The sequence below is a fragment of the Hylobates moloch genome, unplaced genomic scaffold (assembly GCF_009828535.3).
Source record: "Hylobates moloch isolate HMO894 unplaced genomic scaffold, HMol_V3 SCAFFOLD_5, whole genome shotgun sequence".
Taxonomy (NCBI): Eukaryota; Metazoa; Chordata; class Mammalia; order Primates; family Hylobatidae; genus Hylobates; species Hylobates moloch.
Window position 1 is genome coordinate 142,404,217 of NW_026652280.1, and position 20,630 is coordinate 142,424,846.

At 35.8% G+C, this 20,630-nt stretch overlaps 1 protein-coding gene across 1 annotated transcript in view; it reads left to right on the forward strand.

Moving 5' to 3' along the window:
- Positions 1-20,630, forward strand: part of TTLL7 (tubulin tyrosine ligase like 7) — a 134,449-nt gene that overhangs the window by 87,521 nt on the left and 26,298 nt on the right. Inside the window, exons 14-17 of the mRNA XM_032151572.2 lie at positions 4,913-5,111; positions 8,624-8,829; positions 9,820-9,954; positions 12,126-12,206. Coding sequence (XP_032007463.1) covers positions 4,913-5,111; positions 8,624-8,829; positions 9,820-9,954; positions 12,126-12,206 — 621 coding nt within the window. The remainder of the gene's footprint in view (positions 1-4,912; positions 5,112-8,623; positions 8,830-9,819; positions 9,955-12,125; positions 12,207-20,630) is intronic.

Below are 20,630 nucleotides of genomic sequence, written 5' to 3' on the forward strand. Positions count from 1 at the left end.
CTTAATCTAGTCTATCATTGTTGGACGTTTGGGTTGGTTCCAAGTCTTTGATATTGTGAATAGTGCTGCAATAAACATATGTGTGCATGTGTCTTTATAGCAGCATGATTTATAATCCTTTGGGGATATACCCAGTAATGGGATGGCTGGGTCAAATGGTATTTCTAGCTCTAGATCCCTGAGGAATCGCCACACTGACTTCCACAATGGTTGAACTAGTTTACAGTCCCACCAACAGTGTAAAAGTGTTCCTATTTCTCCACATCCTCTCCAGCACCTGTTATTTCCTGACTTTTTAATGATGGCCATTCTAACTGGTGTGAGATGGTATCTCACTGTGGTTTTGATTTGCATTTCTCTGATGGCCAGTGATGATGAGCATTTTTTCCTGTGTTTTTTGGCTGCATAAATGTCTTCTTTGAGAAGTGTCTGTTCATGTCCTTCGCCCACTGTTGATGGAGTTGTTTTTTTTTCTTGTAAATTTGTTTGAGTTCATTGTAGATTCTGGATATTAGCCCTTTGTCAGATGAGTAGATTGCAAAAATTTTCTCCCATTCTGTAGGTTGCCTGTTCACTCTGATGGTAGTTTCTTTTGCTGTGCAGAAGTTCTTTAGTTTAATTAGATCCCATTTGTCAACTTTGGCTCTTGTTGCCATTGCTTTTGTGTTTTAGACATGAAGTCCTTGTCCATGCCTATGTCCTGAATGGTATTGCCTAGGTTTTCTTCTAGGGTTTTTATGGTTTTAGTTCTAACATTTAAATCTTTAATCCATCTTGAATTAATTTTAGTACCAGGTGTAAGGAAGGGATCCAGTTTCAGCTTTCTACATATGGCTAGCCAGTTTTCCCAGCACCATTTATTAAATAGGGAATCCTTTCCCCATTTCTTGTTTTTGTCAGGTTTGTCAAAGATCAGATAGTTACAGGTATGTGGCATTATTTCTGAGGGCTCTGTTCTGTTCCATTGGTCTATATCTCTGTTTTGGTAACAGTACCATGCTGTTTTGGTTACTGTAGCCTTGTAGTATAGTTTGAAGTTAGGTAGTGTGATGCCTCCAGCTTTGTTCTGTCATATTTTCATGCTTTTCCATGCTTCTGAAATGTCTTCCTACTAAAAAAAAAAAGTCATTGGCTTGTTGTTTGAGGCTCCTTCCTATTTCAGCGGAATCACTGTTGCTTGTGTGAAACCTTCCCTCATTTCCCCAGTTAGGCTTAGACCTTCCCTTCTTTGTTTCTCCTGCTGTTCCATAAATAACACTTTTATAGAGCAGTTGTGATAGGTAATTATTTGCATGTTTGCCTCAGTATGAGGTTGCAAGTTCCTGAGGGTAGCAAGTAGATTTTCATCTTTGCATTCTTAGAACCTAGCCAGTGTGTGACACACAGTAGGTTCTCAAAATCCATTAGTTCAATTTGTTAAATATATCCATAAGAACCTCATTGGCTAGTAGAAGAGCAGACAGGTAAATAAAAAACCAGGGAGTAATGTGGCAAGTACTATAATAAAGGGAGTGTAAAGTGCTACAGCAGCATAGAGAAGAAAGGGATTGGTAGCATGTGGATGGCTTGAGAAAGGTCGTGCTATTAGAACTGGATCTTGAAAAATGAGTAGTGCTCTAAGCATTAAGAGAGGTGGAAGAGGTAGGGCACGGTGGCTTACGCCTCTAATCCCAGCACTTTGGGAGGCCAAGGCAGGCGGATCACGAGGTCAAGAGATTGAGACAATCCTGGCCAACATGGTGAAACCTTGTCTCTACTAAAAATACAAAAATTAGCTGGGCGTGGTGGCGTGTGCTTGTAGTCCCAGCTACTCAGGAGGCTGAAGCAGGAGAATCACTTGAACCTGGGAGTCGGAGGTTGCAATGAGCCAAGATCGCGCCACTGCACTCTGGCCTGGCGACAGAGCAAGACTCTGTCTCACAAAAAAAAAAAAAAAAAAAAAAAAAAAAAGAGGTGGAAGAACATTGAATATTGAAGGTAGACGGAACATTAAAGGCAAAGATATGGAGTTATGATACTCTATAGGATGTTGTAGAAACATGAAAAGTTTGGTATGACTCAAGTGGAAGGTTCTTGGATAGTGAAATGATACAGGTGAGCCTGGTTAACAGATAAGATACTTATCTGGTGGAGATCTTGGATGTCAGAGACTGTTCCGAATTATGTGCTCTATATTGAGGCATTGTAGAATATGTCATTGATACTTCCTTTGGAAGAAATGTATTTTAGAGTATCTGTAAAAGTGAATACTTGCATGAGTCATGGCATCACTTTGGGAAACACTGGGAAGTTTCTAAGCTTTGTATATTAATTATTGCTATTCAGCAAACCAGACATGAGATGCCCTGGAGGCACAGTGTTTCTGGCAGAATGGCAAATGCAGAAGCCTTGAGACAGCTTTATATTGTCTTATATTTTCCTGGGTTTCATTTATATAAGGCTTGTCATCCAAACAAAACTATAACCTCTTGGGAGGAAGGAGAATTCACTTTGTCTGATTTGTTCAATCCCTTTCATTCTAGGCAAGTAGTGGAAACTAACAATGTATTTGTTGAAATGAAATGAACTAGATATTTCCTGTAGTTGTTAAAGCCAGCTATATTTCAAAGTTGTTGAAGTCTGCATAATCAGTCTGAATTAGAAGAATCTTTTTAACTTTTAATTTTATGTTGTTTACCAAGGGTTCAAAGTGAGCCAAACTTCAAAACAGCCGTTCCTTTTTAGAGGGATGGTATCACACACCAAACATTGATTTCCAGTGTCTTTACTGGTAGAAGAATAATTGGAGATAATCAAAGTTAAATAAAACTGGTACTTGTAGTAGGAGAAATAGTAACTTTTCACTAATTTGAGAATCTAAGAAACATTAGCTACATAAATAATAAATATCACATAAAGTATTAGGTTGGTGCAAAAGTAATTGCAGTAAAATATTAGCAATGTTCTTTTTATTAAGCTGGGTGATAGGCATGTGGGTGTTTATTCTTCACGTATTTATACATTTTTTATATATAGCCTACTTCATAATAAAATTGGACATAAAAAATAAGTAGTATGGTTGTGCCATAACTCAATGCCAGTTTACAAATTCCATTTTGTAGTTAAGACACTATTTAGAGTTTATGTTGCTGTGACTGCTAGTTAATTATTGCTTGAACAGTGTATTGGTCAAAAAGTCCCAAGTGCATATAAGACACAAAGGCTCAGCTGTACGTTTCCCCTTGTGATTCTTTATAGGGTCGAATAACTCATTATGTAGTCAAGCTCTTTAAGAACACTTAAAGCTGTTTGCTACATGAAGGAAGGCACTACTAGCAAGCCTGATTGTGCCACTGTTTCTTCTGGGTATGCTAAACTTCTGAGGAAACAACCTTCCTCTAGAATTCATATTCCCCAAGATTGTCAAAATGTTTGATGATTGTGTTACTGGTAAATGTTTTTATGCATATTTCTTTGAACATTGTCAGTACTTAGTAAATAGTAGACCATCAGAAGGAGCACATGCTTTTAAACACAAGTTGGTACCTTAGTGAATTAAACTACTTTCCTGCTTTGGTTATTTTTCATCCTTTGCAAAGACTGTAAATTTAAGAAGATCATGCTTTTTGGCTCACTCTGTATTCCAAGCACTTCATGAAATGCTATTTCTGTCTTTATTTTTATTCTACACTGTTACACTAGAGGGTATACCTTCTTTCAGTGAAATCCCCATGCTATCCAAGGATTTCATTATAATGTATGCTAACATCAAAACATTTTTGTTTGATTTAACAGAAAACAAGCAACTAGTATACAACTGAAGGAACCTCTCCCATCAGGAATAGGAGGCATATGGTGTGTGTAATAAATAGTCTCTTAGAATGACTGAGTTATAAAACTGTCTTGTTCTTGGTTATGCACATTCTTTCTGATGTGAAGCTGTCCCACATCCCTTTTCTTCCATTCCTTCAGTTGGCATCATTGGAAACACATTGATTGAGAGGACTAGAAACAAGTGATTCTAATAGGGATGGTAACACGTAACAGCATGGCATTTTCAATCTTTACAGATTTTCCATTCTCTATTAGAGGAATTTATCCTTCCCCCATGAAAATTTACCCATACTGAACTTCATATTATATTATTAATTTTTAAAATGTAGCATGGGCAATGAAAAGTTATGTCACTCTATTATGGCCAGAAGCTACGTGCCAGAGTTAGGAATACTCTGAGAAAAGACATCAGTTCTTCTTGAGCAGTTTGGAAAGTGGACAGTTAACTAAAAATTTTATTTTTATAAATATCCATAGCCAGTTAGTCATGTAAGGGATACCTAACTTCTTGCTGCACACTGTCTGAATGGATAGGCTCACAGGCAATGTTTAGTGTTCTTATTCTCTTTATCCTTTTTGTCTCTCTTTCTCCTTCCACCCCGTCACACACACAAACACAGACACACACACACCACACATACACGCATGGATGCACTTGCGCGTGCACATGCATACACATTTATTGAGTAACTCTGAACGTTAATGATATGACAAAGGTAGATCTCTGAGTCTTGATGAGTAATCTTTCTTATGGAATGAAAAAAGCTGATTATATTTCTTATTTTTATTTTTTTATCTCAAATATTTTCCCTTTATTTTGTTATTCTTTGTTTATAGATACTCTGGCCCTCTATTCCAATCATGTAGGAACAACATATTCTTCATCATGACGATATCATCTAAGAAAGAATATTTTGCAGAAACAACAATCAATGCATAGCACTGTAGGCTAAGCAGCATGGCAGCAATAGTATTTGGGGGGATTCTCAACCTTCAGTAAAAAGCAGCAAGCATAGGGGGAAATTAAAAATAGTAACTAATCATATCAATAAACCTTTTTTAAGAATTCTAACAAAATAACACATTTCCGTCTTTTTAGCCTCTGTGTTCTATGCCTGAGAGTACTGAGATAATGAAAAGGACAAAGTACTGCAGCAGTGACAGCAGTTATGATAGTAGCAGCAGCTCTTCAGAATCTGACGAAAATGAAAAAGAAGAGTACCAAAATAAGAAGAGAGAAAAGCAAGTTACATATAATCTTAAACCCTCCAACCACTACAAATTAATTCAACAACCCAGTAAGTCAATTTCTTCTAATTTAGATGTTATATAAAGAATTATGGAACTGAAATTATTAAACCCAGTAAAAGGTCCTTGGGCCAAATGTACTCTGTTGTGTGTGAGGAGACCTGGATTCCATCCCACTTCCTTCCCTAACCAGACTCGGGCACATCCCTTAATCCCTTTCAAGATCTGCAAATAGAAAACGAAAGGGCTGGATTAAGGATCTATTCTTTTATATTTCATCGTTTTTGTTAGGTGCCAGATTTTTGCCTGGGTTTTGTAAAATGTGCCTCATGGCTGATCTGATGATTATGTGTCTCTTAAGCCAATATATTCTCTCTCATTCAATTTCTGCCTCTCTACTTCTTTCACCCACTTTGTTTTATACTATCACTTATTATATAGTTTTCAAAAAGTATGTATATCCCTAGGCATCTGACTTGAATGTATCTGTAAGTTACATAATTGTGAAATAGTTGAAGTTTCATTCCCTCCCATTTTCATCACGGGTGAGTACTGAAGTCAGGGCTTATGATGCATAGGAACTACTTAGGAGAGCAGCCAACCAGCTGCTCCATCTCCTTCCTTTTCTGCTTCCTTTTCTCTCCTTCTGTCTGTATTTCTTTTTACATTCTCTCTCTCTTCCTTTGTCTCTTCTTTCATTTATTCTTCAATTCCAAATGTGCAATATTGTGTCTGTGATTTTTCTTTCATCTCCAAATGTCCAGTGTGGGATTGCTGTTTGCCTAGATTCAGTTGGAAAACCCCTTCCTAATGCTGCCTCCAGTCCAGGACTTATCTGAACCCTTGTCTCTCATATCTCAATTTGCCTCGTGCTCCACTGTCCTAGGGTTCCACTAAAGGAACCAGCTCAATAATGCAGTGAACACAATTCTGAGCCCTTTCTACCCTCAGCAGTGTATTTAATATGTTAACTTCCCTGATAATGTGGATGTTTTAAAACTGGCCTTAAACACTTACGGCAAAATGCATGAGGAATAAAGAACCAATAGATGAAGCTTTTAGAGGAATGGTCTTTGTTTATATGTTATTCTCTAAAGAAACGTGCTACTACTTCATATCTTTCCGGGTTTATGTCTTTGGAGGGGAATTAATGTATTGTGTTCCATTTCATTTATTTATTTACTCATTCATTTAAGAAATGTTTATTGAGCACCTGTTACACAGTTTGTAAGCTATTTCATCATTTGCTTCCTTTTTTCTTAAGGATTCCTGAAATACTTTCAGTGTGTCTTTGTGTAAGTATGGCTCTGTGTTGGTTTTAGAAGCTGACGTTTTTATGCCCAAATTTGGTCAGTTTTTAATTCCCTTTCCTATTAGCTGATGTGTACCTCCCTAATGGCATGAACTGATGGGGGATGAGGACAGGTTAGAGAAAAAATTGCTAACATTCTTATAACTCTGAGATTGTTCTTTGTTCTCAGACCAATAGGTTAACAAATTGATATCAGACAATAGTGCACTAAAATATACAGATTTTTAAAATGTTTTTAAGTATGAATTTTCATTTGAAATCTAGCCTAATTTAATTACATGTCTTTTTTATTAGTTATATTTTATTTTTATATTCACGAGGAATTGTAACAAGTCTTTCACTTTGTGTTTATTCTTTCTTTAATCTTACATTAAGGAACATTTCAGCCACAAATCCTACTTGAGTTTTGTCTTCAGAGTGATGCTGATGATCAAGGACAAAATCCAGATTATGTGTAACACTTTCTCTTGTATATAGTTTGAAAAATTCAAACTTATTTCAGCTTCAAACGGATATGCAAGTTACAAAGATTTTTTGTGAACCTACCCAAACATCATTGGCATGTCTAGCTACTTATTCTATCTGAATTTCTAGCATGTGTAGGCAAAAAAAAAAAAAAAAGAAAGAAAGAAAAGTAATCTGTGATAATTCAAGACAAAGGATATTTTCCTTCTGCCCAGTGATCAGGTTATATACAACCAAACCATTACCATAACCCCTCAAAGGGAGTAGGGGACTACAGTGCAGTTACTAGCACATGCCTTGGGTATTTTCTCAGTATAAATTTGCTCTCAGCACACATTAAATATGTGCAGTTCTTCGTTAAAAAAAAAAAAAAGATTGACCAGTGGTATGTTCCTCACATAGCCCTTCTCTAGAAATATAGAAGCAGTGTCATTTTGAAAAGCGGTGACAGTTTCAGCTTCAGAAGGAAGTTAATCATTGGAACAAAGAGAAGTTTTTAAAAATCTTTTATAGCTTTAATAAGTATACCTTTTTGTACTCTCCAAAATTTAATTTAGAAGTACATCCCTAAATATAAAGCTTATGTCTATTCCCTTTATAAAGGTTTAAATTTTTTTTCAACAGCTAATGAAGAGAAATATTTGGGTATTCAACCTGGCTTCATGTGAATTTTACTAAATTATTTAACTAATGAAGATATATTCCCCAAGCAGAGAAAGAATACAGAACAGTGGATATATAGACCATAGGAACTGAAAAACAATAAAAATATTGATAGTATTGAGTGATGATCTATTTCCTTGTGTCAGGAGTCAAAATTTATCTGGAACAGTTGGTTTTCTTTATTAGATGTTCTTAATATGCATTGGGGAAGATATTTTATGGTTTCTCTTAGATATTTGTTCTGATAACAACCCTATAGCTCCATACGTTTTTTTCTTTACTTAAGTCTTTGTCTATTGGAATTGAACCTAGTTAAAAAAATTATTTACTCTTGTGAATTAGAATACTCTCTGTTCAGTACTACTCTTTATAATAACCAATTCTATATTTAAACTCCATTAGGATAATCTGTATATTTTTCTTTTGTTTTATTACTGTTTTTTTCCTCATGGGTTCTAAATTCTATAACTTAACCTATTTAGCCTGTACACTCTCTATACTCCTTTCCAGCCCTCCCTATGAATCTTGCTGTAAAATGTTCAATCTCTAACCTATACACAGATTCTTGTGAGTGACCAGTCAAATCTCAAGGGATAGTGGATAGCATCATGGTATTATAGAAAAAGGGAAGACACTGGAATTAGATAGGGTCAGGATTGAAACCTGATCTTGACCACTTTCTTGCTGTATGACCTTGAAAAAGTTCTTTCTCTAAGCCTCTGGGCAATGGAGATCCCTACTTCAGAGGGTTTCCATGAGGACTAAGATAAAAGTGTAGCACTTAGCACAATGCCTGGCTTATAGAAGGTGCTCCATAAATGCTAATTTTCCTTTCTTCTGGTTCTCTTATCTCATGTTTTGAGGATGTAACGTTGAAGGATTGTTGATAGTATTATTCCCACAAGGGCCATTTTTTATACATCACAGGGGTTCTTCTGCAACAAGTTCACTGTTGTTGAAAAATGTATTCCAAACTCATATTCTCTTGATGATGCCTATGCTTTGACATTTATTGCCACTTTACTACTAGCCGCTATAATCTTTAGTTTATATAGACTTCATACAGTGAAAAACTTGTGTTAATACTGCTACTGTAGTATCCCTCTTCTCCATCACTGATAGGCTCCATAAGACGTTCAGTCAGCTGCCCTCGGTCCATCTCTGCTCAGTCACCTTCCAGTGGGGACACCCGCCCATTTTCGGCTCAACAAATGATATCTGTGTCACGGCCAACTTCTGCATCTCGGTCACATTCCTTAAACCGTGCTTCCTCCTACGTGAGGCATCTGCCTCACAGTAATGATGCCTGCTCTACCAACTCTCAAGTGGTAGGTCGTCTGTTTTGCTCTTTCAAGATTACAGGGAGCTCTGTACTCAGGCAAAGGGGATCAGATGAGAGGAGGACAGACTGAACCTCAGATCCTTTCCATAATTCAACTCATGACCTCTTGAAATTTGATTATTCACCTAGCTTAGCCTACAATTTAGTATGACTCTTAAAAAGTGCAGACTTCACTCTATCACAGAACTCAAAGATGAACACTGAGAAGAGCATTATTTTATTTTCTATTTGCTGATATAGTAGGATAATATTACTGAAAATTACCGGAGGAAATGTATGGTTTTGCAGTGTATTATGCAGTCTATCTTTAAATTTGAGGAAATTTGGAAAATTTTACTTAATGGGACAGTTGATTAATAGGTTAAAAAAATGATAAATTCTCCTTAGAACACTTAAGTACAATGTTATTTATAATGTGTTCTGTATGTTAAATTAACATAGTATTCCCTTGTTAGCATGAATCCCAGAGATTTGGTATTGAAAAAGTAGTGAATTTAGTTTGTAAGAAGGCTTACTTTTAGATGCTCAAATAGATAGCTCTGACTACCTTCACATAGACTAAGGATTTATTTAATTTGCTTATTTAATATGGATCGTGTTTCCAAAGGGAAGTCAGGAAATACAAGTGAGTGAATTTCACTTGGTAACAATGAATTTTTTTTTCTAATCAAGAAAAATTGCCTAAGGTATATGTAGCAGATGAAACTGACCAGGAAGTCCTTTTTAAGTATTTATATTTTTATTTTAGTACTTTGAGCTAAATAAGTATAACCTTGTGGAAGTGTGAAAGACACTCTTGGGATTCATATCCATTTAATCCAATGAATTCACAAGTGTAAAAGAAAATTTTCTTCCTTTTTCATTGTTATTGTTTTCAGTTAAAAGTGCATCATTTTTACCTAGAAATATCTTTCAGATTATACTGGCACAATGAAATAAGACCCCCTCCAAATATCTGTATTCTTTCAAATTTAAGAGTGAGTCTTTGCGGCAACTGAAAACAAAAGAACAAGAAGATGATCTAACAAGTCAGACCTTATTTGTTCTCAAGGACATGAAGATCCGGTTTCCAGGAAAGTCAGATGCAGAATCAGAACTTCTGATAGAAGATGTGAGTATCTGATGTATCTAAAATGCCAAGGAGCTGGTACCTTTTTATTCTTCTTAAAATATTAAAATTTATTTCTGAAGGCATTATGCTCAATGACATAGTAAATTTAATTGATGTTCTTTTCAACCTCTACTAGCTTTAGAAAATGCAGGGGTTTATTTTAATTGTTACAATTCATGAACAGTGAGATCAGATTATAATCAGCAGTGCAAAATATCTTTTAGTATATAGTGCTATTTTAATGATAAGTCTGCTTCATCAAGTGAGAATAGTTAGTGTTAAATAATTATTGTTCTTAATGATTAATCAAATATCATGTTAAACCTGCTGCTATAAAGATTTAGAAAGAACTAATATGGAATGGGGTATGATGAAAAATGTGGGGCTGTGGCATAAAATGTCAAGAATATTTGAATGTGACACCTTGAATGTCACATTTTGGGGGTCAGATTTTTGAAATGACTAATGCTGAGCTGTGTGTTTTTCTGGTTACATACACATGTGCACCACCCAGTGGAACACTCTAAAATGTCAGAGGGTCCTAAAATTCACATTAAAATCAGTGACTTACTCCTAATTTAGAAAGAGGGTCCAAGTTATTTCAGATAATTTTGGTGAAAGAGCATTTCCTCACGCAAGATTACATTTCTTCATTCAAACATCCTTTTCTTTCCTTCAGTAATAGAACCTTGTTTTTTGGGGGCCACATGTGTATTTATAAATACATAAAAATGTATTTTGGGCCATATATTTTTTTACAAATACAATTTTATAAATTATATATATATGGTTTTTTTTTTCCAGAGGAGAAGGCACCATCTAGTGGCCAGTTATAAGATAAAAACTACAGCCATGCACTTGGCATTTTCGTTTTTTAGCATATACTTTAGACCTGTCTAAAGTAAGTGTGTAGAAACAAAAAGCAAACAAACAACAATAAAAGAGACTTTCTTCCTGAAAAATACCCATAATTACAATTTATATTATGTACTGATGACACAGTCATAAGCAAAGCCCCCAATTATTATATATTTTGTTGTTATATATATTTTTAAAAAGTGAAAATGGTAACTTGTTTGCAAGCTAGGTGCTACTTAGTTACATCAAAGGAAATGAAAGAAAGCATTGGATGTTAAGTATTATGCTAGATGTGCTTTTATTTACCTATGTCATCTTATTTGATAAAATTTTCTACATATAGCTAATGACTTTGTAGCACTTTATTTTATATATTTCTTAGAGATAGTAGTTATATCCCATCTTTTTGAATCAGGTAGAAGAAAATTAAACAATTGGAGAGTAAAACTAATATTTCTGACTATCATGATTGTTCTATAAAGAATATATATAGGCTTATATAATTAATAAAATATAATTAATAATTATAGCAGACATCAAATTGTTTACTGTGTGTTCACTATATGTGGTAAATATTTTAATCTGTTTACTACAGTATATATTACAAGACTATATATTCAGAAGTTTTGCAGACTTGCACAAAAAACAAAACAAAGTAGAATTCTCATTTTATATAGGCTGCCTTCTAATGCATTATTCAATATTTTATTACTATGAATGATGTCATAAATCAGCCTCTAAAATACAAATGAAAAATCTATGTCTTGGATTTCTTGCCAAATCTTATGTGCTTGAAGACATTTGACTTTCATTCATTGGAGATTGGTTTTTGTTTTTGAGACAGTGTCTCACTCTGTTGCCCAGGCTGGAGTGCAGTGGTATAATCTCAGCTCACTGCAACCTCCACCTCTTGGATTCCAGTGATTCTTGTGCCTCAGCCACCCAAATAGCTGGGATTACAGGCCTGCACTACCACACCCAGCTAATTTTTATATTTTTAGTAGAGATGGGGTTTTGCCATATTGGCCAGGCTGGTCTTGAACTCCTGGCCTCAAGTGATCTGCCTGCCTCGGCCTCCCAAAGTGCTGGGATTACAGGTGTGGGCCACAGAGATTGTATTCTTAATACAAGTAGAATAGAAAGCTTTGGATGTAGATGACTTCTTTAATTTGTATTAGAAATCTTTGCACATGTCTTTTTATGAAAGTTGGCATTATTTGTTGCAAGTAATATTATAGTGCTTTCATTACACAAATTAATTTAAAAAATGGGTTTCAACCTGTAAATTTCTTAATGTTCCTCCTTCCAAACAGATCATCGATAACTGGAAGTATCATAAAACCAAAGTGGCTTCATATTGGCTCATAAAATTGGACTCTGTAAAACAACGAAAAGTGAGTAATGCTCAAAAACAGTTTTTTCCTCTTGGATTATGTATTAAGCTAGGATCATTAAGCCAAATTCATGGACAGACTGTATATTTGCTCATTTGTTTACTCATTTCTTCAACAAACCCTTATTAAGTATCTATTATGTGTCAGTCACTCTTCTAAGTTCTGAGGATACAAAAGTGGATTTTAAAAAATCTATGCTTTCATAGAACTTACATTCTAGTTAAGATGTCTGATAATAAATAAATGTGTAATAGAATGTAAGGTAGTACAGTCAGCCTTCTATGTCTGTGGGTTTCACATCCATGGGTGCAACCAACCAGGGATTGAACATGTTTGGAAAAAAAAAGGATGGCTGTGTCTGTGCTGAACATGTACAGACTTTTTTTCTCTTGTCATTATTCCTAAACAATACAAGAGTGTAACAACTATTTACATAACATTTACATTAGATATTATAAGTAATTATAAGTAATCTAGAGATGATTTAAAATATACAGGAGGATGTGCATAGGTTATATGCAAATATTCCACCATTTTATATCATGGACTTGAGCATCCATGGATTTTGCTATCTGGGAGTGGGGGTCCTGAAGCCAATCCTCATAGGTGCAGAGGGATGACTGTACTAAGTACTATGAAGAAAAATAAATTGAGATAAAAAATAGAGGGAAGGTAGTATTTGAGCAGAGACTTAAATGAAATGAGAATCATGCTATACAGATATCTGCAGAGACAATGTTTCACGCAGAGGGAAGAACAAATGCAGAGATGCTGAGGTAGAAATTAGTTTGATGGGTATATGAAGCAGAGCAAGGCACCATTTTATTTATATATTTATAGGATAGTCTGTTTTAGCTGGAAAATGGTGAGTGACGGGGTCTTGGTAAGAGATAAGGTTGGACAGATAGGGAGGACCTAGGTCACAACTTTATAGGCTATGGAAAGATACTGGGTTTTATTCCAGTTGATGAGGAACCACGGGAAATTTTGAGTAGAGAAGTTACATAGCCTGTTAGAATTTAAGTGAATCATGAGAACTACTTGTGGAGAATAGAACTGGCGGAGTGAGAATTTGGCAGAATAGAAATAGGGACCAGCTAGAAGGTTTTTAGGGTAACTGAAGCAAGAGCTAACGGGTGCTTAGCTAGGGTGGTAACTGAGTGGATGGATGCTGGAGAAAGAGGGGGAGGGTTTTGCTGTTTCTGTTATTTTATTTTATTTTTATTTTGACCATGTTGATACATTGATTGGACATCCAAGTGAAAATGTTGAGTGTGTAGTTGTATAAGAGTTTTGAGTTTAGGGCTAAGATTGTATATGGTGAACAAAAATTTAGGAGTCTCTCAGATATTTAAGGTGTCAACTAGCTGAAACTACCTTGAGTTTCAAGGACTGAGGACTGGGCCACTCCTACATGTAGAAATAAGAGACATGGGGAGAATCTATCAAAGGGGACTGAGAAGGAGCAGCCAGTAAAATGTGAAAAAACCATGAGAACTGGGTGTCCTTGAAGCTAAGTACAGAAATTATTTTAAGGACAGAGTAATCAATCGTGTCATGTGTTGCTGACAGAGGTTGTAAGCTGAGCACTAAGAACCGACTGTAATTTTTGGCAATGTGGATGTTAGTGATGACCCCAATCATAAATTTAGAGGGGTGGTGGGGAGTAAAACTTGGAATATGTACAAGAAGAAGAAAAGTGGAGGGCAAAACACCACAGTTACTACAGGCACTTTTTCAAGGAATTTTGCTATAGAGGGCAAAGGGAAATGTGGTGGTGGTAGATGAAGAGGAATGTGGGCCAACAAGAAGGTTTTTTTTTTTTTTTTTTTTTTTTAAGATGAAGGTATTTTCAGTTTGTATGATGATGAGAATGATGTTAGAAGTGAGGAATGGCCCAGGAAAGAGAGGTGATAAAAAGTTCTTGAGTAAGTAAGCTGTGAGAGGGGGAGGGTTTTCCTAATCAAGAGCATTTATTCTAACAGCGGGGAAGGCAGGTGCATGGGAATGTGGTGGGAAAATGGGAAAGTTTTCTTCTGGTGGGGAGGGCTTCTGGAGATTTGGGGAGAGAGTATTAGGTACATAATGGTTGTCTTGGAGAGTGGAAGAGTGGAGTGGCCAGCACCGTGAGGGGCCCATCAACTGCACTGTAACATTGTTTTCTGGGAGATAGTCTATTTTAGTAGCGGAGTGAAGTTGTCAAATTCCTTCAGTAATACAAACTATCACTTGCCCTTTCTAGGAATTATCATGAATAAGCTGAAACTTGATGCTGATTACATGATAACTCTTAAGTTATATACTTTTATCTGAGTAAGCTGAACTCACTGTTGCACATTAACTCATTCAGCAAATATTTGCTTAGTGTCCTGCCATGTGCCACGTAGAGTATACTGTTGAGGAGGGTATAGTAAAGCTGGTGACAGAGGCAGATTGCAAAACACATGGGAAGCCCTGAATATGTTTTCAAGTTGCTGACTTTGGCTTCGATTAATGGAGTTACAGACTTTTTATTAGAATTGGAACCCTGAATTTCCTTAAGTCCATATAATTTTTGTAATCTAGAAGAGAGAGAAGTGTAGATACGTTGCTAATTTAAAAAAAATAGAGAGTACGATATTAATAATACAGGATAAACGTGGCATTTCAAACCAATAGAGAAAAGATGATTTTTCCACTAAGTGGTACTGAAGCAATTATCTATTTGTAAGAAAATTAAGTTGGAGCCTTAATTCTCACCATATAAAAACAAACTTCTTATAATTGCAGCTTTCTATGTAAAAAAGAAAACGTTAAAGATTTAAAAGAAAATACAAAGGATAAGTTTATAATCTTAGGAAAAGATCAACAGATTTGATTATATAAAATCTTATGAAAGGTAAAAGATATCTTAAAAGGCAGAAGTTGTGAGGGCAATTGGGTGGGGGATAGAGGAGGAGTTTGAGGAAGACAGATAAGTGTAGCACATAAAATGAAAAGTAACACTAGTGAACCAATACCTTCTGCAAATCAATCAACAAAATAAAATTGCCTATAAATATTGACAAATAAAATGGCAAAGTATATAGAAAGACCAAGAAAAGACAACTTATGGATTTCAGATAGCCATTTGACATATAAATAGATCCTTGACCTTACTAATGAAGAAGAAAAAGCAGGTAAAAAACATCATATGAGCAAAAATTAATAAGACACATAATATCCAGTGATGGAAATAGTATGGGTAAAAGGGCCTTTGCTATACCATTAGAGAGAAAGATAGTACATTGGTACAAGTTTTTAGAAAAGTAATTTGTAGTATCTATTAAAATGACATGTTCATAATCTTACAAGTTAGCAAAACCACTTCCAGCATTCCATCCTACAGAATAATTGCCTGAATGTATAAAAGATTTTTGTACATGAGCATTCATCACAGTGATAAGGCATCTCCATGGAAAGAGCTTGTGAAGTAACGGTGCTATGCGTTTGTTTGTGTTGAGGTAGGAATAAGGGAAAGAGGCAGAGTGTCTCTCCCTGACCCCAGGACCTTGCTTCGGCTGTCCTTGCTAACTAGAATACCTTCTTTACAATCTCACACACCACATATTTTGAAGGTCCACCTCCATCTCCTTCACAAAGCATCTGGAGTCCCCTACAAGCAGATATCTTTCCCTACTTGAATCTTCATGGCACTTTGTATTCAGTTATCTTATGATCTCCCTTGAGAAATTTATGGATAATTTTTTCCATCCCTCTAAAAAGCCAGAGGAGGGGTCTCACTTTGTAGTTATCTGCAGGAGGCTTTCTATCAATTTTTGTTGATTCCATTCTAGACTCTTGTAATTCTAGACTCAATAGCAAGCTAGCTGCTTCTTTCTGTAGCCTTCTTTCCTTACTAGTTAGTGATGTTTATTTGACAGCAATAATAAGACAGTGCTATTCTGTTTTTTACTTGTGATGTGAGAAGGCCTGATAAACATTGATGGGATGATTTTTTTTTTTTTTTTTTTTTTTTGAGACGGAGTCTTGCTCTGTCGCCCAGGCTGGAGTGCAGTGGCGCGATCTTGGCTCACTGCAAGCTCCGCCTCCCGGGTTCACGCCATTCTCCTGCCTCAGCCTCTCCGAGTAGCTGGGACTACAGGCGCCCGCCACCACGCCCAGCTAATTTTTTGTATTTTTTAGTAGAGACAGGGTTTCACCTTGGTCTCGATCTCCTGACCTCGTGATCTGCCCGCCTCGGCCTCCCAAAGTGCTGGGATTACAAGCATGAGCCACCGCGCCCGGCCGGGATGATTAAATGATATGTGTGAATAATAATATTTGTGAATTGGAAGAAACAATTTCATATGTTTTAGGGTTATTATGCTCAATTGACTTTCCACATTTAGAGGAAAAATAAATGCTTGTTTATAAATTTACTACTGAGTACATATACCAGTATATCTACTTCTTTGATACTGATTTACTCTAAGAATATTTGGAGTGAACTATTTTTATGTAATCTTTTCTTCCAGTTCTCAGATGTACAACCACCTTTAAGTATTAATCATACACCGTTATGTGGAGGGAGTGGAAGGACTAATGTGAGGGGAGGAGCTTTATTACAATTTTTATACCCTGCTACTCTTTTTTTTGAGCTCCTTTGCTGCTTCTTCACTGCTTCTTCCTTTGGTATAAATCAAAGGTATTGTGTTTCCTTTGTGCTTGCAGAAAGTAACGATGTATTCTGTCTTCAGTAAAAGCTTGTTAAAGTCCCACAGTTTGCACTACCCAAACGTTTACTGTCATTCTTCTACATAGACAATTTAATAGACAATTCTATAGACAATTCTATTTTTCACAGAAAAATTCATATATTGAATTTTGGCTCTTAAAAGAACAGAAAGGGCTGATCTTAACTACAGCAAGTTTATCTTGCAAAGATGCCCAATTTTATGGACCCCTGAAAGTCGCTGAGGAGTGCTACTCCTAGGCTGTGAAAGAAGTGGAAGCCCAGGATTTAAACAGGTGCAACTTGTTTATAGCAATTTTTCTTGCTATTCTCATGATTATGGGGCTCCTTTTCTTCCTTCAACAGTTTTGTTCTTTAAGAGGCCTTCCCCAAACAGCCTCAAATTTCTCAGATATATAGTGAAATGTGAGGCACGTCTGGGAAAATAAGCAGAGGACAGCTTTCAGCAGTATTCATTCTGTGATGACATTCTTTCCCTTATTCAGGTAATTTAAGACCCCTTACCCATGAGTAACTAATATAAGGAGCTTTATATTAAAAATTTACTATAAAGTTTTGTATAACTTTCCATTTTTATAAAGTTAACCCTGCCGAAATTTATAGGTTCTTTTATCTATATTCACAAAAAGAAGCCTAACAAATATACACATCATGAATACAAATCATCAAGCCAGCCAGCAGTGCAAACCAGCCAGCAACAGAGGTATTGAACTCTAATGTAAACAGATTCTTATTGGGATTTTTTAAAAAAAATTTTGTCTACTTAATAAGTAGCATTAGAATTAATTATGTGAAATACTCAAAATTTACCCCAGACAGGAATAAGAGAAAAATATAGAGGTAATTTTGGAAATAATCATTGGAACAAATTTAAATGTGTTTAGCTGATTTATTTATATACATATATTTAATATATAATTTTTTTCTCCACCTCTTCCCTACCTGAAATTTATTTCCGATAAAATCAGAGGTAAAGTGACCAGACAGTGACTGACTGAAATATTTTTTTTTTGCCTGACAATATAAGAGCTAATATAATAATGAGTCAAAATGCATTGAAAAAATGCTTTATATGGTGAAATTAGAGAGGAAAAAGCATGTAATAGAAAGAGTTACTAGACCTCTTTTCATTACATGCCATTGTAGTGGACATCTCATGAAGCAGTATGGACTTGAGTTCAGTATTGCCTATGCCCTTTACCTTGGACAGGTGACTTCTCAGAACTTCTCTGAGGTTTACAACATTAAGTATTGAAGGGTCCTTGTGCTTAAGCGAGACATCATAAGGGAATGTACTCTAGCCTTAGAAGGGTTGCAGGCTGAAATTTTTTCTTTTCTACTAAGGTTCCCCGTGTCAGACTGTTTCTCTGACGTATTTTATTTTACTAAGAATTCTTCATATGGGGTATTCTTTTGTATAGAATATATAAAAATGATGTATAAAAATTGTCTGTTGGCCTATAACATATTGATCATTTATTTGGCTATCAGTTAGAAACTTGTGCTATTGTCTTATAAAGCTAGAAACTGCATCCAAGAAACTAAAAGAAACCTGGAAATGTAGGTCAGCTGTGGAATGCAGAAGTAGATATTATAAAAATGTATTTGTTTAGAAAGCTAAGGACTTAACTAATTTACATTAGATGCATGTTAATCAGATCCATCCTTCTTTTGGCTGTGATGTCAGTCAATAATCATTGAAAAGCTTTACCAGCTTAATCTTCTGGGAGGCAGACACTAAGGTGGAATTAACGGTGAAAGTTTTTTTTTTTTTTTTTTTTTTTTTTTTTTTTTTTTGGAAAACACCCAAGGAAGATAATGGGGGGAGAGAGCGCAAGTAGGCAGGAAGAGCCTTAGGGCTACAATGCAGGTCTGACTCCAGTGAATGCAAGGGAGGAGGACTGGGTAGGAAGAACCTCAGACTTTAGTGGATCTCTGAGAAAGTCGTGGTCAGGCTGATGGGGAGCCCAGAACAAAGACTGGCTGTTGAAGGGATCACAGTGAGCAGAAATAGCTCTTCACTCTTATCCCAGCCATGCTTCATCCTTGGCTGGGAACTATCTCGGGAGAGTGTAAGCATGGTTTGAATATTGCAGTGGATCCCCAGTGGGGAAGCCATCAGCTAACTGCATTCTTTGAAACATGTTAATTTAAGTGGCACATCTCCATGGCTGCCACAAAGGCTGTGCATGATACATTTTAATTTAACAAACATTTATTGGTTGCCAATTTTATACAAATAATATGCTAGACACTGTTAGGGATTTCGAGAGTTGTTTACTCATTCATTTATTTGCTCACTTAATCATGCATTCAACAGATATTTATTGAGGGACTACCATGCCCCAGGCACCAGTCAAGGTATGCAGGCACGAGACTCTTATTTAAGTATCTTAATTCCATTTAGAGACCATTATGGAAATATATGTCCCACTTTTCCTGTTCCAGGATTGAGGCATTTGTGGTTATTAGCCTGTTGTAAAGCTCCGAGATTAGAATGACATACACACAGAGTCTTCCACATGCTTTCCTTTTTTCTGTTCTTGGAAATTAAAAAAAAATTATTTGCCTTCAAATTTTCCTTAATGGATGTAAAATGTAAAGATCAAGGGTATGAGAATTAAATCCTGAAAAGAACCCTCACCAGGTGAAAATGGAAATAGTTAATCTTATTTAACGTCATGTTGTGGTAACTCCATACTTGCATAATTTGGCTTTCTCCCAAGAATGCAGTTGCTTTATATAGTTTGTGAGGAATATATATGAAGTATGAAAATATAGTCATGTTGGTGGGCTGCAAAGAATGCCAGATTTGCTGAAAAGCTTATTATCTTATGTGATACCTAGACATAAACTAAGAGTGGAGGATGAAGAGAAATAACTAATGATATTAAGCTTGTACTATATTTGCATTTATTTTAGGGTGCTAAGAGATCCTTGTTTATCAAGTATTACTTCTCTAAATAGCAGTTTATTTTTAATACCTACTGTGGCTGCTTCTGCATGCATTTTGATGATACTATTTTCTGTCTCTGTTTTATTCAGGCTGACATAGATGCTGTTCAGAGCTGTTCGTTTTGCATCAGCAAAGATGCCTTTACCCTATAGCCATCGCTGCTGCATGCATCATTAGTACAGCATGTAGTGATTTTAATGTTATTTCTAAACCGCCTTCACCTCATGCCATTATTTTAATTTAGGACCAACTGTTCAGCCATATGGAGCAGTTTGTCATTCAACATCTGTATGCTCTTGCAAAATATGAATTTGTCTGTGTGCTTTATGCCTTCAAATGTGCTATATTTCATGTGGAAAAGACAAATCTTTTCATTTTATTGATGTTGTCATTGACTGAATCTCCCATTTATTTTTTCCCTTGGAGAGCTTAATGTTGGATTGGGATGCTTTTAAAAGTCATAATGTAAGGAAATGGATACCTATATTCTATAAGTTAGCCTCACTTAAGCCCACAGATAACACAAGGGCACCTTGCTGATCATTTATTTTTGTGTTTCACAAATTATTCATCTTACACCCAATTTCTTCAATCCCCAAAGCACCAGAAATCCAAAAAAGCATCACAAGTAGAACTGGCACTAATTTATCTCATTCCAGTCTGATTTCTTGCCTGCTTGGTCTGTGCTTTCTTAAAATTAGCAGGTGAGTGCTTGGCTAAAAGTGCAGTCATTGTCTCCCCATCTGTATAGCCT